The sequence below is a fragment of the Lissotriton helveticus genome, chromosome 5_1, assembly GCF_964261635.1.
Source record: "Lissotriton helveticus chromosome 5_1, aLisHel1.1, whole genome shotgun sequence".
NCBI lineage: Eukaryota > Metazoa > Chordata > Amphibia > Caudata > Salamandridae > Lissotriton > Lissotriton helveticus.
Genome location: NC_136065.1, coordinates 1984747467 through 1984764757, shown reverse-complemented (window position 1 = coordinate 1984764757; position 17291 = coordinate 1984747467). Strand labels below are relative to the sequence as shown.

The window sequence follows — 17291 nt, the reverse complement described above, 5'->3', positions numbered from 1 at the left end:
AAATATATCGCGCCAAAAGATTAAAAGCAAAGAAGAGCTCACTCACGCGCACACACGCAAATAGTTGTAACTTTTACAGCCTCTTGAATTTACGTAGCAAATCTCGCGTCATTGTTGATAAAAAAACACGTGCTCAATTATACTATATCCAATCCTGGCTGCCCCGCTACAGTATTTGCACTGAATTATTGCTCGCCCATGTCAGGCTTCGTTTAGCGCTTGCAAACGGATGTAGATTTAATATAATGTTACCCGTCTTCAGCCATGGTTCTTTCCTTCGCGTTTTGCCTCGTTGACTCTGCGAGAACCCCTTTAACTTCCACGGCTCAGAACCGGAACGCAGCAGCCAGTCGGATACCAAAAGCAAACGAAGCCATAATCGTTGTCGCCCCACCGTCGCTCTCTTCCACAGGTTTCCCATCTCTTCGGACATCCGCTTCCAGGAACATACAGTTTCCTCTTTTGGTCACCATATAGCAGTGGGAGTCTAATGCTAAGCCTGCCGCTGCGTTTGGGTTTGAAGTCGAGCAGGCTGTGATGTCCTCGCTTCCAGGCACTGTATCTGACCCTCGGGCGCTCTCTGCTAATAGCCAGTCTAGCCCCAGCACTGTCTGCTCTTATTTTTTTCTCACTCACCCTCACTCACCCTCACCCCCTCCCTCACCCTCCCTCACCCTCCCTCACCCACCCTCACTCACCCTCACTCACTCACCCTCAACCCCTCACCCTCAACCCCTCACCCTCACTCACTCACCCTCAACCCCTCACCCTCACTCACCCTCACTCACCCTCAATCCCTCACTCACCCTCAACCCCTCACCCTCACTCACCCTCAATCCCTCACCCTCACTCACCCTCACTCACCCTCAATCCCTCACTCACCCTCAACCCCTCACCCTCACTCACCCTCAATCCCTCACCCACACTCACCCTCAATCCCTCACCCTCACTCACCCTCAATCCCTCACCCTCAATCCCTCACCCTCACTCACCCTCAACCCCTCACCCTCACTCACCCTCACTCTCACTCACCCTCCACCCTCACTCACCCTCACCCACCCTCACCATCACTCACCCTCACTCATCCTCACCCTCACTCACCCTCACCCTCAACCCCTCACCCTCACTCACCCTCACTCACCCTCACCATCACTCACCCTCACTCATCCTCACCCTCACTCATCCTCACCCTCACTCACCCTCACCCTCACTCACCCTCACCCTCACTCACCCTCAACCCCTCACCCTCACTCACTCACCCTCACTCACTCACCCTCAACCCCTCACCCTCACTCACCCTCAACCCCTCACCCTCACTCACCCTCACTCACTCACCCTCAACCCCTCACCCTCACTCACCCTCAACCCCTCACCCTCACTCACCCTCACTCACTCACTCACCCTCAACCCCTCACCCTCACTCACCCTCAACCCCTCACCCTCACTCACCCTCAACCCCTCACCCTCACTCATCCTCAATCCCTCACTCACCCTCAACCCCTCACCCTCACTCACCCTCAATCCCTCACCCACCCTCAACCCCTCACCCTCACCCTCAACCCCTCAGCATCACCCTCACTCACCCTCAACCCCTCACCTACCCTCACCCTCAACCCCTCACCCTCACCCTCACTCACCCTCAACACCTCACTCGCCCTCACCCTCAACCCCTCACCCTCACTCACCCTCACTCACCCTCACCCACCCTCACTCACCCTCACTCTCACTCACCCTCAACCCCTCACCCTCACTCACCCTCAACCCCTCACCCTCACCCACCCTCAACCCCTCACCCTAACTCACACTCACCCTCACTCACCCTCAACCCCTCACCCTCACACAGTGCAATAGGTCTCGGAGCATTTGAGTTAGAGCTTTTAGAAATGTTTATGGCTTTTTTTTTTAATTCTTTAGCATTGGCTACAGGAAACAAAAATGCTAAAGATTTACAAAAAACCCATAAACAATTCTAAAAGCACTAACTCTAATGCTGCGAGACCTATTGCATTTCCAATGCTTGTTTCTATGGTCACCCCTCACACCCGAAGTTTAAATGCATCAAGAAATCAAAAGAGCGGGGGGGGGGGAGGAGGCAGGGTCGATAAACCCCCACAGCCTTAAGCTGCCCACTCCGGTAGACATTGGGAGACTGATCATTTGGCTCAATCAGTATCCGGATAGGTCAGCAGCCAAAATTCTCTATTTAGGATTCTCAGAAGGCTTTCGCATCCCGGCCCAAGATGTAGCTCCAGTCAGTCTATGTAACAATTTGCTGTCGGCACGCAGGCACCCCTCAGTAGTGGCCCAGAAAGTTGAAAAGGAGCGCACCTTGGGGCGGGTTGCGGGCCCCTTCCCTTCCCCCCCTTTGGCGGGATTTGTTTGTTCCCCACTAGGGGTGGTGCCCAAAAGGGAGCAGGGACAGTTCAGGATGATCCATAATCTTTCAGCTCCTCGTGGGGCGTCGGTCAATGACGCCATCGACCCATCCCTGTGCACAGTGACTTACTCCTCCTTTGATGCTGCCTTGCAAAAGGTGAGGGCCTTGGGGCCTGAGGCTATCATGGGCAAGACAGATATTGAATCAGCCTTTCGCCTATTGCCAGTACACCCTGATGATTATCATCTATTGGGGTTCCAGCTGAACAACCAATTCTACTATGACAGGTGTATGCCAATGGGGTGTGCGGTTTCCTGCAAGTACTTTGAGACCTTCAGCTTCATGCTGCAGTGGGTTTTTACTCTCAGGACTGGCTATGAGGAGGTGGTACATTACTTGGACGACTTCATGGTCATGGGGCCGGCCGCCTCGGAGGATTGTGCTAGAGCCCTGGAGCAGTTAGTAGCTTTGTTTCAAGAGTTTAAGGTCCCCCCTTGGCGCCGGGGAAGACAGTGGGCCCAGAGACATGTATGACCTTTTTGGGCATTGAGATTGACACAGTGGCAGGGGAGTGTAGGTTGCCCCTGGACAAGGTACAGGCCTTCTCTCAGGCCATTGACGCTGCTCTGGTGGGACCTAAGGTGACTTTACATCAGTTACAGGTACTAGTGGGCCAGCACAATTTTGCTCTGAGGATAATTCCCATGGGGCGCCCGTTCTCTAGGTCAATTGCCAGGGAAATGGGGGGTTTGTATCACAAGCACCACCGAGTACGCCTGAGGGCCAAGGTCAAGGAGGATTTGTTGGTTTGGCGCAATTTTCTGAAAGACTTCAATGGTAAGGTGGTGTGGCCGGCCCCTCAGGTGTCTAGCACTGATCTGGGCCTGTTTACTGACTCTGCAGGCAGCTGTGGCTTTGGAGCCATTCTGGGCGAGTCCTGGTGTGGGGCCCAGTGGCCATCAGAGTGGCATGAGGTGGGATTAACTAAGAATATAGCCTTCCTGGAACTCTTCCCAATTGTTGTAGCAGTAGCCATATAGGCTGACCGATTCAGGAACAAGTCAGAGGTCTTTTGGTCTGACAACATGGCAGTGGTTGAAGCCATCAACAGGCAAGGGGCCTCGTGTAGACATGTTTTGAGGTTGTTGAAACACCTGGTGTTGGAATGTCTAAAACTAAATTTAACATTTAAGGCGGCACACATACCGGGGGTTGACAATCACGCTGCTGATGCTCTGTCTCGTTCCAAGTTACAGGACTTCCGGAGATTCCACCCGCAGGCGGAAGAGCGGATGACAGGGTTCCCTTCATCACTGTGGACGAATGGAGCCTCACGTTAGCGGGGCTGGTAGGTGCCTCACTGAGCGACAGTACTAGGAGAGCATATCAGCAGCATTTCAATTCCTACAGGTTGTTTGTTCAAGGGGCCGGTATCCCGGCACTGTTTTCCCATGAAGCAATATATGGCTTCTTTCAAGTCTTAAGGGACCAGGGCAGGGCGGTGTCATATGCTAGGGTGCACGTGTCAGCGATAGGTTTCTTCGCCAGACTAGCGGGGGAGAAGGACCCTAGCTCATTCTTTGTGGTAAAAAAGGCCCTCGCAGGGTGGGCCAGACTAGAGGGTCCCAGGCGGGATTGCCGGAAGCCTCTGGATATTGCAACTCTAGCGGGAATCCTGGGAGCCCTTCCCAAGGTGTGTTGTTCTCACTTTGAGTGCGCCTTATTTGGCTCAGCCTTCACATTGGCCTTTTATAGGGCCTTCAGAGTAAGCAAACTGGTGGGTGCATCTAGGACAGATCATGGGAGGGGCCTGCAGTTCAGGGACACCTCAGTAGCGCCGGAAGGCTTGGTAGTGGTCCTGAGAAGGTCCAAAACTGATCAGGGTGAGAAGGGGTCTACCATTCAGTTGAGTTCGATCCCCGGTGTGATCACCTGTCCAGTTACCCAGTTGCAGGGATATTTGGCCTTGCGCCCTACCAAGGGGGGGGCCAGCCCTGTATATACACGAACAAGGCCATTGTCTTTCCCAATACCAATTTAAGGCAGTCCTGGGCCTGGCGTTAGCGGAGTTGGGACTGGGGGCCTCGGGCTACTCCTCGCACTCCTTCAGGATTGGGGCCGACACTTTGGCGGCGGGGGCAGGCTTACCAACCAACACGGTGAAAAGGGTAGGGCGCTGGTCGTCCAATTGCTTCAGGAGATACATCAGACCCGAGTTGTTGTGACTACATGTTGATAACTTGCCAAAACTTGTGTTGACTTTTCCTTTTGTATCCTATGCAGTAAGATGCCCGCAAAGGTGGTGTGGGTATTGGGCACTCGTTCGTGCGGCGCGCCACGGTGCGATTGCAGCAGCGGCGAGTGGAGAAGCCGGTGGGGTTACGCGGAATGGAATTCCTGTGGCGAGGCGTTGGGGGCTTGCGTATTCGGCACCTACGGCGGCTCGTGGAGGAGATAAGAGACCAGGAAGGACAGAGGACCCCCGACTTGATCATCCTTCACTTGGGAGGGAACGATATGGTTGACAGAGGTCGGCTGGCGGTCAAGGAAGCACTGCTGACAGAATTCGCATGGTTGGGGCGAGTCTTTCCTAGCATAGCTTGGTCTTGCATGATCCCGCGTAGGACCTGGGGCCCCGGAGTGAGGGCGAGGTCCCTGAACGTGTCTGTTCGGCGGCTCAACGGGGAGTTGGCCAAGTTGTGCTCAGAGAAGGGCCGCTTGTGTCCGATTCCACACAGGATGATTTCTGGTGAAGCAATGTACCACCAAGATGGAATGCATTTGTCGGACTTGGGCACAGATGCTTGGATAAAAGGACTATGGTCATTTGTACAGAACGCAGGTGGGGAGGGTGACAGACCTAAGGCCCTTGGTCACCCTTGTGGCGGTAAAGAGACCTGCGAACATTGAAGGAGCGCGCTTCTAGGGCCGGCCCCCCCCCCGGTTCACGCCCCTTTCCTCCTGTGGTCTAGGGGCGGGCGGATCGCCGCGAGGCCTCCGCCCGCCCATTCACTTCCGGGTCAGTTGGTGACGCACTTCCAGTGAGGGGTGAGGGGGGAGGAGACTGGGGCCTATTTAGGGGCTCGGGTCAGTGACCCCGGTCTCTTTGTCCCCCTCTTCCTCACTGGACCGGCTGCACTCGCCCGCGACCTGTGCCTCTTTCCTTATCCCTAGTTTTATTTAACTCCCACCCGCCCGTCCCTGTGATAAGTAGTTTGGGGGGGCGAGTTGCGGTAAAGAGACCTGCAAACATTGACATTTACTCACAGAATGGAAGGGAGTCCGCCCTGCGTACTCCCTAGGCCAGCACTGAGGGGGGGAGATGGTAAGTTCTCCACTGGGAAAAGGTGACCACCGGCTGGGGAGGCTAGGGCGACAGGTTTCGAGCCTCCTGGGTTCCTGGGCAGCCTGGTGGTCGGGGGGTGGGCCCCGGAATGGCGGACAAGGATCAGAGGGGAGGGCCCACCACTCCTGGGCGCAGGTGGGTTGCACCTTGCGCAGTACCTCCCCCCCCTTAGGGCTGGGGGTTTTTACAATCTTGGAATGTCAATGATTATTAAAAGTGTGTGTTTGCTAATTATGCAATTTTAACTTCTTTGTCATGTTTATGTGGTAATGTGTATTAAACATGGCCGTTTTAACCCACGCAAATCTCTGTCTTGATATACGTGTGGGTTTAGGGTATGTTGGGCGGGGACCTGCTGGGGGGATCCGGGCCCTATAGGCTAAACAAATAGCCAGCAACAAGAGGAGTGAAAAACAAAAAGCAGATATAACAAATAAGAGGCCGAACCAAATCACCATTGTTTAGATGAGGCCTAAGCCAACCAATCACCAACCAATTGAACAAGAGTATGAACCAGATGCCAAACACACATATAGGAATAGTCTCAATAAGCCCCTCTCAAGAGAAGGATTCTAAATTAATAAACAGTGACTGAAAGAGGAAGCCAAACCATTTACACAACCACGAGTAACGAAGGGAACTTAGACCCAACCACCACCCACACATGGCTGGCATTCATGTTCTCTCGATTCCCTATATGGATTAGTCGGAAACACCGGAAGTGTGTACAATTATAAAAGTGTATATCCAGTTGTGTAAATACTTACTCAATTAAGTGGCCCTGGGGTCAACTAAGGAGAGGTAGCAGATTCCACCCCAGGTCTGCCCTGTGTTACCCCAGGCACTTTTTTGCTGTCCTTAGATGAGGTAAAAACGGGTTTGCATGTCCTTTTACTGCCTGTAGCTTCAACTCTGATTTTACCTTTGGACATTTGAAGCAAATACAAGCCTATTTTGGAGCGAAGGGGGAGACCTAGAAGGAACCCTATATTCTCACTGGAGTCAGGGTGGGTGATGTCACCTGGCATACAGGTGAAAAGACATCCATGAGTTCAGCAGGCGGTTTTATCAACCTCCGTTTCTCAACTATGCAAGATATTGAGGCAATGTTCTTCCTAGAAGAGCCCTGAGTGACTCGGGCACAGCCAACCTCAAACATCTGCTATTACAATTGCTTTTCTCTCTAAATGGACCTTTTTTAATTTCTTCCTCCAGCCAGTTGGTGTGGCCTTTGTGTCTTAGTTACATGAATTGTAACTACGCTGAGTGGTTCCCAATAACCCCTTCCGTGAAGGTCCAAGCACTGGCACAGTCATTAGTTACAGAATGCACCCACCACAGCGCAAGCTATAACCAGCTATTATACACGCCAGACTGCAACCTCTGTATAAAAGACTGCCTCTAATTTCCTTATTACAGTATTATGACAACTCTAGCCGCCAGTAATAAAGAAATGATTTAGCTGCTCAACTCTAATATGTTATTACACTTGAGTTATGACATAACAATGACTCCTCTCACAGAATATAATTAAAGTACCAATGAAAGCAAGGAAAACAGGAACTCGTTTGATTCTTCTGCTATGTTCAGAAAAAAAGTGATCAAAAGAAATGAAGAAAGGAAATATTTACAGCAACATGTTTCATTTTACTATATTATAAGTCATTTGAGAGAGGAAAATCTACACACTTTTGTACACAATCTGAGCAAAATAATTTTTTAACCTGACTTACATTAAACGGATTCCAATATACTTTTCCAAAAAATATCAACTACTTTTTTAGTGTGTTTAATTTAGCAGGACAGGTTCTGCTTTTATTCTACTTGTCTGCAATGGCCACGAATGAGCACAGAGTCTGCTTTTATTCTACTTGTCTGCAATGACTATGAAAGTATACATCAAGCATTTAATTAGCTTGTGGGAAGGGTGATGGAGTGACCATGTATTGCAAGGAATAACATACCCTCTGCTGTACAGTTTAAGGAAATTGTAGATCACCTCGGAGCTCTATGATCTTATAAAGGAACTAGGTCTTTGGTCCTATTCCTCTATGTGGCCATGGAACACCTGAGTGACTTACAATATCCTTACAGTATACCGCACGGGGTACTTTATCCCTTACATATTAACCTTTAACATAACGTCTTAAATCCTTCTCCATCTTGGGAGTGGAAGACTTGTCAATGACTGTTCCCACCTTAGCGGTTTTATCACAATAACACTGTATGGCTCGTCCTTGGCTGCAGCTCTCCAGTCACTGGTGCATCCCTCTGATTTGATAAATATTCTAGTATAGTATTAAATGGCTGGGGCCTTTTCTCAAGAACTAACTTTTCAGAATCTGAGACTTGGTAGAGAGAGGCCAGCAGTGGTGCAGCTATACCCATCTCACTATATTATACAGTCCTCCCAGTGTAGGATACAGCCTAGGGGCTGTTGTCCAGGTGGGTGAACAGAACTGGTGCTGCATTACTTGACTCTCTATTCAGCTCACCTCTGTGTCAGCACTGCAGGTGCCATTTAATCATCATGCCCAGTGACCGACCTTGCCAATTGAGCAGAATATCTGTGACGGGATGTGGGTGGCTCTTTTTCAGCATGAAACAGGTATAAAATCCACTTGTAAGCATAGATTGGCTGCCACTTATGTGGCTTTACCAGCTTGTGGTATCAATGGACAGCTGAGGGTGTTGTCCCTTAGTGGCATTCGAAGTTGGTACAAGAAAAGATGGACGGCTCACATCACATCACATGTTGTCCCTTAGTGGCATTCGAAGTTGGTACAAGAAAAGATGGATGGCTCACATCACATCACATGCAAGCAGCCGGTGAAGGTATAAGGGGGTGAGATACAAGGACCATTAACCTAAAGTCTTGCACCCCCCCCTCCCATTTCAGGAAGCGGGGGTATGCTTTATCTACAACTAACCTTTAATGACAGTAATACTGGCATGGTTGGTTGGTCCTTGGCAGCACTCATCCACGTCTTATTATCAACCACTGGTCAATGCTTCTGTTTGATTACTAATCTACGATAATTTTAAACACATGCAGCCTTATAACCTTACAAAAGAATTGTATCTTTGTTAAGGATATCCCTCTAAATCCAATAACCAGAAACAGCATTTCGGAGGGTGGCAGGACAGATGGGGGCATGTGGTACGGTGTCTCATTGTCTCATTGTGTCCCAGCACCAGTGGTGCAACTACAGTCAAATTTCGGGAGTGGGGGGCTCAGAAAAAATTGGGGGGGGGGGAGGGGTCTGATTCTTCATGCACAAGGCAGAGTGGAGCTGCAGGGGCTCTAAGCAGGGGGGGGGATATCAAAGCCTCATTAACAAGCAAAAGGTCTTTAAAAGACCTTTGAAGTGCTCGGGTGCAGCTGTGTGTGTGCCCGGGAAGCTGTCTCATCCCGGGCTGACACGCACAACGGGGGACTGAAGCCCTTTGAGTCCAATGGGCGTTGCGCGCCTGCCCAGCACAAATTACTTATAACATAATATGTATTTGCAAAACGCACGTTCACTCGCAGGCCTCTAGGCACTTAATAACAGATGTTTATTGTTACCCAACTCAATGGTACTCATTTTATCGACCTCAGATGGATGAAAGGCTGAGTGGACCGGTCAGGATTTGAACCTGTGACCATGAGGTCGAACACAGGCCCATGCAGTGGATGAATTAGTCCACTGAGCCACCAGACTCAGAAACATTTTTCTACAAGAGCCAGAAGAGGAAAATCTGTGCTTCTAAAATTAGCAAGACACTCTGGCAAAGCCATTACTCTCACCTTCTGAATGCCATACAGACTTACTGGAATTGATATTGCCTTTTGCAGAGGCTGTTCTGCTTAAAATGGAGGAACAGGGGGTTAAAAAGAAACAAGTAAAAATCGTATAGGTAAAGAAATGTAATAGCTGTGTGGGGAGCAGCATGGAGAGAAGAAGGATTTGAGAGGGGGAAAGCAGAAAACGAGGGAAAGAGAAAGAAAACACGTGCACTCCCATTGAGTGCTAGAAGAAAGAAAAAAAAGAGTCCACCTGAACGAAAGCACTGGAAACAGAACTCATTCTTTCAGAAGGGTAAAGAAGAAATGCTCCAGTGGCAGGACAAACAAAAAATAGCCATTGAATAAGAAGCAGGGAAATGAGATAGACAGTAAACCTCCAATCAAAGTACAAGCACCTGACCCAAAGCCCACTCTATGTATATAATGTAATGCATTATAGACAATAGGTCTTCAACAACACACAGCTAAAGTTTTCCGAATACAAGCCCTAAAAACAGCTGTGTTAAGAAATGAGCAAAGCATGAACAACTCACAACATGCTGGGTTAGATAACTGGCCATTAAAATCAGAACATTTCAAAGGATTTCAAGATGTTCGGACAACATGGCAGAGCGTTAAAATCCAAAACACATGCTATGTCAGCAAAGATCCAGTGCCAACTGCAACACCTACATATGTACTTTGAGAGTATAGATACTCATTTTATTCAAAGTGACTTCTACATGCACACCCGTTTCAATAATGAAGCGCACATATGCACTCCCTACCCACTGTGATATCCAAAGCAAGGCAGACGTGTTAAGCACATGACACATCAAAAGCATACGTACACATCACGGTGACACTCGTACATGTAAACTCTGGACACATAATAATGCCCACAATATACCAACAGCAATGATTACATTTGGACCCCACGCTCTCAACGATTCCCACATGTATATCCCATGTTTGCAGTGATGCCAATTTGCAGACCCCATACCAACGTGAACACCCATGTCAACATCAATGCCTACATGCACAAAATGGCAACTGAAAAACCCTTTACCCACAGCAAGTCTTTTTTATCAATAGGCACACCCAAAGCCCCCAGTGATGTCAACATGCACACCTCAAGAAGATACTCACCCCCTTAGCGATACCTACATTCAGACGTCCTGTACATGCATACCCACAAGTCAAACTTTTAGTCCACTGTGATGACAACAGCACTGTTAACACACATACCCACGCCGACAGTGATACCCGCAATTGAGCCCAGAGGCACTCCCACTGCTAAGACTTACAATCCATGGCCATGCCCACAGCGATGCATTTCTTGAAGCGGCACAGCTGGCACTGGTTCCTGGTGATCTTATCGATAATGCAGCAGCCGTCATACTTGCAGGAGTAGGATGGGTGTAGGTTCTTCTGGATTGTCCGTCGAAAGAAGCCCTGCGGCAGACAGGAAAGGAAGCAGATTGTAACATTAGCACTTCCAGGCCAGCAGTGGTGAAAAGGTTGAGGTAAGAAAGTTTGGAGGCTCTAGCGCATACTCATAGAGAACAATGAGGATCGCTAATGCAGCCTTCAAAGGAGCCCACTAGCATTCAGTAAGAAACGTTTCGGCATATTGAATTGCAGTGCATTAAGATGATCAGGGCAACAGTCCAATGCACATACATATATGCACAGAATCCATAGCAGCAACGTGCATCTCATCACAGTGACTTACCATAAGTGTCTCTATAGATACAGGTTTCTTCATTGTGTTCACTCCATGGTCCTGGTTGGGGGCCTACTGCATGAATGTGCACATCAGTCAGTCCTACAGTGCTTACAGGACTTTGGTGCGATTGGAAATTAATGTTTGTGCTGGCATTGAATAAATGTGCTGTGAGTATTCTGTTACATTAGGTGCTATGCTATTCTGTGCACCCATAGTAGACTCTTGGCACTGTCCGTACCCATGCCTGAAGCTAGCAATGCACCTCTCTCGTTGCCAAGTAACTAAATCCTCATGAGGAACCATCCTTGCAGGGGCTGCACTGCTCTTTTGGGGGTTGGGGAGGAGAACAGCTCTATGGAGGAGCAAAACTGCTCCCCTATAGCGACTCTCTACCTGCTTCTGGGTAAAAACATCCACCCACTTCCAGTCTTCCATTTCTTTATACTTCACTCTTTCAGGGATGGGGATATGTGGTCACCAGGAGCCAGTGGTCTTTTACAAAAGCAGTGGTGACGCAGCCAAAGGGAGCCAATGAAGCTCTTTTAGGGCCAGAGAGATGCGATAAATGGTAGTCAATAAAGCCCTCTTAGGACTAGGGAGAAGAGGTCACGAAAGCCAGTGGCGCTCTCAGCACTGGAGTGAACTGCTTACTGGTAACCAAGGAGATCAGTGAGAGCTGTTGAGATTATGGCTTCACTGGAAATCAGTGGAACTCTTTCAGGCCTAGAGGCTTGTGGTCACTAGGAGTCAACGAAGCTTTCAGGGTCAAGAAATGTGGTCACTGGGAGACAACATATCCCTCTGGGGGCTGTGTTGATGTGGTAACCAGAAGCCAACGGATCTCTCACAGGGCTAGTGTTCCGTGGTCAATCTAAGCCAGGGATATTGGTGAAGGTTAAAGTGATGTGGACATTGGGAGTCAAAAGAGTTCCTTCAGGCCCAGGAAGTTGTCACTGGAAGTAAGTGGAGATTTTTCGGGGTTAGGGTGATGTGATTTGTCTTTTTAGCATTGGGCAGACTTTCCAACTTTATTCTGGTTCTTATGGACTACTTTCTTAAGAGCCCCAGAATAGACTAAACTGTGTGCATGCTAAGTTTTATGTGCTGAAGAACCCTGATGGACTTATAGAGGCATGTTTGGTGGAAGCCCTGGTAGGAGCCAGACTCATCCTTTGCCATCTGTCGGACAGAAAGAATAAAAACCGCAGTATGGCAGAGGCTGAAATTCAGACTCAAGTTTCCAAGTGCCCTACGAGCGTTTAATGACGGGCGGCCACAGCGAGGTATAAGCCCATGAAATGATTGGACACACCCTTTGCTACATTTTCCCTCTCAGGGGGTAGCTGGTGTTGTTAAAAAAATGTGGTATTCACAGACTGAGTACTCAAACCATTAATCTATTGAAAGGCATACCAAGCCACTACAGGATGGTTGTATGAAATGCTGTACCTGAAGATTTTCATTTCTGTATCGAAAGCTTTCCAGTATTGCCACACTGGTGACACACACACCATCCAACACCAGTGGCCTTAAGAGCCCATTGATTCTAGGCTAGCCGGTTCTGAACTGTAGGCCACATGCGCAGCTACAAGCTAATTTTTAATTGTTACACCTCTCTTCATGGTGGCAAAATTCACACCTCTGGAACAATCTCCCAAACCAGTCTTCAGAGCATAACCAACCCACCTGTTCATTAAAAAAAAAATCTGAAAATTACACTGTTTATACACGCCTTTCGAAACAGGCGTCGCTCAGTGAGTTTAGCAACTGCTGCTGACATCTGTAGTTATCTGCATATGAATTTGAACCTCAACAAGGACTACTGAACCATCCATTTTTCTGAGGTTGGTACTCGGACTACCATTCTATTGGGCAATATTGCACTTATAATTTACAGTGCCTATAAATTAAGTACCACATGAAGCACTTTAAAAGAAACAAGTCATTATTCAACAGCATATGATAAGTAATAGACTTAATTCTTCAAGCTGTTGGCTCAGATGTTCCTACCTGACCTCATGGCTGGGCTTCACCCATGCTGATACTGTGTCTACACATATGCTACCCTATCCTTATCCAAGTGCACCCGCAAACAGCCTTTTGACACACCTCTACAGCATCACCCAATTGCATTTTTTTTAAAAATCACATTGTTATAAAGTATCTCCAAGGCGAAATAACCAGACACGGCTATACTCAGCACAGCAGGTGCAGTGGTACCTGGGCTCGAGGGTGTTAGGGCTCAGTTAATTATGGTTCTTTTTCGACCCAGCCAGGGGAAAGGGAGGCATTTTCTTGCTTACAATAAACCACGAGCACCCCTTGGCTCGCCAAGGGATTGATTTTGAGTTATATAAAACAAACAAGCTCGGACTGCCTGGGGACTGAGTGCGGGGCCTGTCCAAAGGAGTTCGGTTGCTCTCTCGGCGCCAAAGAGGAAAGTCAGCCCCGCTCCAGGGTCCGTGACCCGTCGCCGGGCCTGGACGGCTTCCCACGAGCTCTGATATAATTATTTCCCTAATGAGCGGCTCTAATGTGCTCCTATTTTCTTTTCTGTCGAGCTATTTTCTCGGCCATCCCGGAACATCCATCAGGGTTGGACGTGTTGTGCTCCCCGCCGCGGCCGTTAGCGCGCGGTACAGCACGGCCCCTCCGTATTAATGACCTGCGGCGAGGCCACTTCCGGCCCGGTAATCACCGGCTGAAAGAGCCGACCTCAGCACCTTCCACGCCGTTCATTAATGGGCCGGAAATGCCTCGCGGGCACAAACATGGCGCTCACGCACCCTGGCTGGCTTGCGCGAGGTTGTGACCTTTGGCGACCAATCAAAGAGCTAGATTCTCAGCTCTAAAGCTGCGCGCGCGCAGGCTATTCCAGACCTGAACAGAGGGCGCAGTGTTTCTTATTGCCAGTACAAGGGTCTACATTTGGGACAAGGGGCTCTTGGGCTGTTAGTGGCTTAACAAAACATTTTGGGGGCTCCTGCAGAATACGACGAGGGACCCTCTTATAGGACATATATATCAGTAGGCTGCTTTATAGTAAAGGTGCCCCCACTCAAGTCGCAGGGTCAGCAGGGGTATACCTCTCTGGGCAACTGGGCTTGTATAAGTGAGGAGGGAGTTATGGATACACAGTTCTCACCATAAGACTCTTTATATACTTCTGCTTTAAATGGGCAGGTACCAGTGGCGTAACTAACCTTGAGGGAGCCCCCTGCAGGGTACGTGAAGGGGCCCCCTCCGGGACTTCTTAAATTTGAAATGTAGCATACCAGTACTTCTCAGAAGGTCCTTCGGGGTGTTGAGTACATACACTTTTATACTTCCATTTTAGCCACTGTTAAACACCTACATAAATAATCCCGTTGACCAGTTCCTAATGGTTTCTTCTGAATCTTGCTCATCTATCCGTTGGACCTAGAATGCCCTCAGGGAACCCAAAGCACGCCTGGCAAATTTTGTCAGACCTGCTCCCATAGGGTGCATAGCGAGTGAGCTAGACCACTACAAATGGGTTCTCCTATAAGAAAATTTTGGGGGGAAATTGCAAAAATTGTGCATTCTACAACACATTTTTCATTATATATTTAATTGTTTTCGTTTTTAAGGCACAGTAAATGATGACTTATCAGTGCACTAGGATACGGCAATCTCTATTGGGGGTTCTTCAATAATTCCCTCACTATCACCGTCCAATCGTGCCTCTCATCACTCCTTAGCCCCTCTTTCACATGTATTTCATTTGTTTTATAGCACCTCTCATACCAGTGTAGGGTGTCGGAGCATTTTACATCACACAAACATACAGAGACAATGGATCAGATGTGTGTAAATCAGTGTATTGAAAATGTTACATATGGCACAAGGGACTGCATGGTGCAGGATTCATATGCCATCCACAATGGCAGGCATTTTTAAAAGTCCTTGGTCTGGGGAAGCACAAACTCAGGATTCAGAGCATAACACAGTGGTTAGGGTTGACTTAATAAGAATTTATTTCTACGCAAACAAACCATTTAAAGCAAAATTAGGATAATTAAAGACTGGGGAAAAAAACCCATAATTTTCTAACCGAGATTATAATTGTAACTTTGAACTGCATAGTAACAAATGGATTTCTATGCACTGTTCTGTGATCTGCATAACACACGCTATTTGCAGTTGGCATATTAACTCTCTGTTCTACCTCAGATGAGTCAAAACTCCCAGTAGACAAATCTCCGATCAGCAGGTACATTAATCACCAGTTATCTTTGGCACTTTTATTGTTTTCTGAAAACTGTTGGATATACAAGGAGCTCTGCAGTGCTTTTAAAATTGCTGCACTGCTATAAAACCGGCCTCCAGTAAAAGCGGCCTTCCGGCAAAGACTCGATGCCTGGTACGGCCAGTCTGGCCTTGGAATCCCTGCCCTGAAGCAAGTTACAGATAATGCCAGTTGGATCTTCAAACCGGCCACTGGTGTCTATGGCTTGTTTTACGGATTCAGTTGGTAGTCTCTCATTCAGCAAAACCGCTTCTGCACTGCCTTACACAGAGTCCAATATCCCAAAAAAACATATCCAGTAACATTACCCAGTAGAAACCATTTTCAAACTGTTAATTGGAATTCCCACTTAGGAGATAGGTGTATTATGGCAGATGCACGGTTCCCACTTTCTCTGTTTGCGAGCTCTACATCTCAAAGCGCTGTCGCTCAACACTCACTTCAGACGTAAATCCTGTGCCAGAGCTTTAAGGCAGACTGAGTCTTAAGGGGATAACGTGTGAGCCACACAGGTCAGAACTCATTAAGCAGCAAGTCTGGGAAAGGGCCGCTCTCAGACAGTCTATTCCTGGTGCAGGGAGCGGGCAGCAGAAGACTGTACATAGAAATGCCTGCAGACATGGGAGAGGGGAGGTATACTTGCCACTTTTCTCGTGGCCCTGCAGCCTCACCGATGCCCACGTTCACGGGCTGGAAATGTCCACTCCCCATATGCCCTGTCCTGAGCTACAGTCACCGTCATTGCTCTTCTCTCAGGGGTCTGCAAAGACCACAGTATCGTCCTCTTGAGGGGCTGTCAAGACCAGTATCATCTCATGGTCCCAGGGTGCCTCTGGTGCTACCCTGCCACGGACCTGCAAAGCCCATCAGTAACCTGCTCTCATGGTCCTGCAGTGCCCGTCAGCACCCTCTTCTCATGGGCCTGTAAAGCCTCTGGTACAGACTCCTCAGGGGTTAGTGGTACCCACCAGTATGTTCTTCTCATGGGCCTGCAGTCCCTCTGGTGTAAATCCCCCATAGGCCTGCAATGCCCATCAGTACCTTCCTCTTATGGGACTGACTGCAAGTATTTCATGGGCCAGACGTTTCACCCATACACTCCTTTTCCTGGACCTGCAGAGCCTCTTTATGAACCCCTTGTGGGCGTGCATTTCCCACTAGCAGCATCTTCTCAAAGGCCTGCAGTGGGGCTCCAGTACTTCCCTATCATGGGGATGGGGTGACCACTACACCCTTCTTTTCATGGACCTTCCGTGCCTCTGGTGTTACCCCATCAGGAACTGCAGTGCCAAAAAGCACCCTCCTTTCATGGGCCTGCGATGCTATCCATCAACAGACGCACATGTCCACAACTCCCAATAACACCTCACAACTTCCGTTTACTAATCCCGTTTACTAATCCAATTCAATCAGTTTACTCCTTTAAAAAAAACAAAAAAAACACAGTAAATGCACAAGACCTCAAGAGCACAAAGGTAATACACTTACAACAACTAACACACAAGGAAATAAAAAAAAAAAAAAAAACTTTTACCAATCTACTACCGTTTACCTCTAACCTTGGATTCCGGAGTAGTGTTCCACTCCCAGAAAAGCGCCTAAACACTTCATCAGGGGTAGTAAGCACTGTATAAATACAATTTACGCTTAGAACTATGGGCCTGCAGTGGCAACTCCTCACATGGGGCTGCAATGCTCCCCATCATGGGCCTGCAGTGCCAGCTAGTACCCTTCTCTTATGGGCCTGCAAGGCTACCCATCATGGGTATGCAATGTCAGCCAGGACCTTCCTTTCATGTG

At 48.6% G+C, this 17291-nt stretch overlaps 1 protein-coding gene across 3 annotated transcripts in view; it reads right to left on the bottom strand.

The window, feature by feature from the left end:
- Positions 1-17291, bottom strand: part of THRA (thyroid hormone receptor alpha) — an 869330-nt gene that overhangs the window by 79160 nt on the left and 772879 nt on the right. For 2 of the 3 annotated variants that reach the window (XM_078645685.1, XM_078645686.1), the window contains exon 7: positions 10800-10947. In XM_078645685.1, the coding sequence (XP_078501811.1) occupies positions 10800-10947 (148 nt within the window). Of the gene's footprint in view, positions 1-10799; positions 10948-11227; positions 13389-17291 lie in introns of those variants that run through there. The other variant, XM_078645687.1, reaches the window with a different exon arrangement.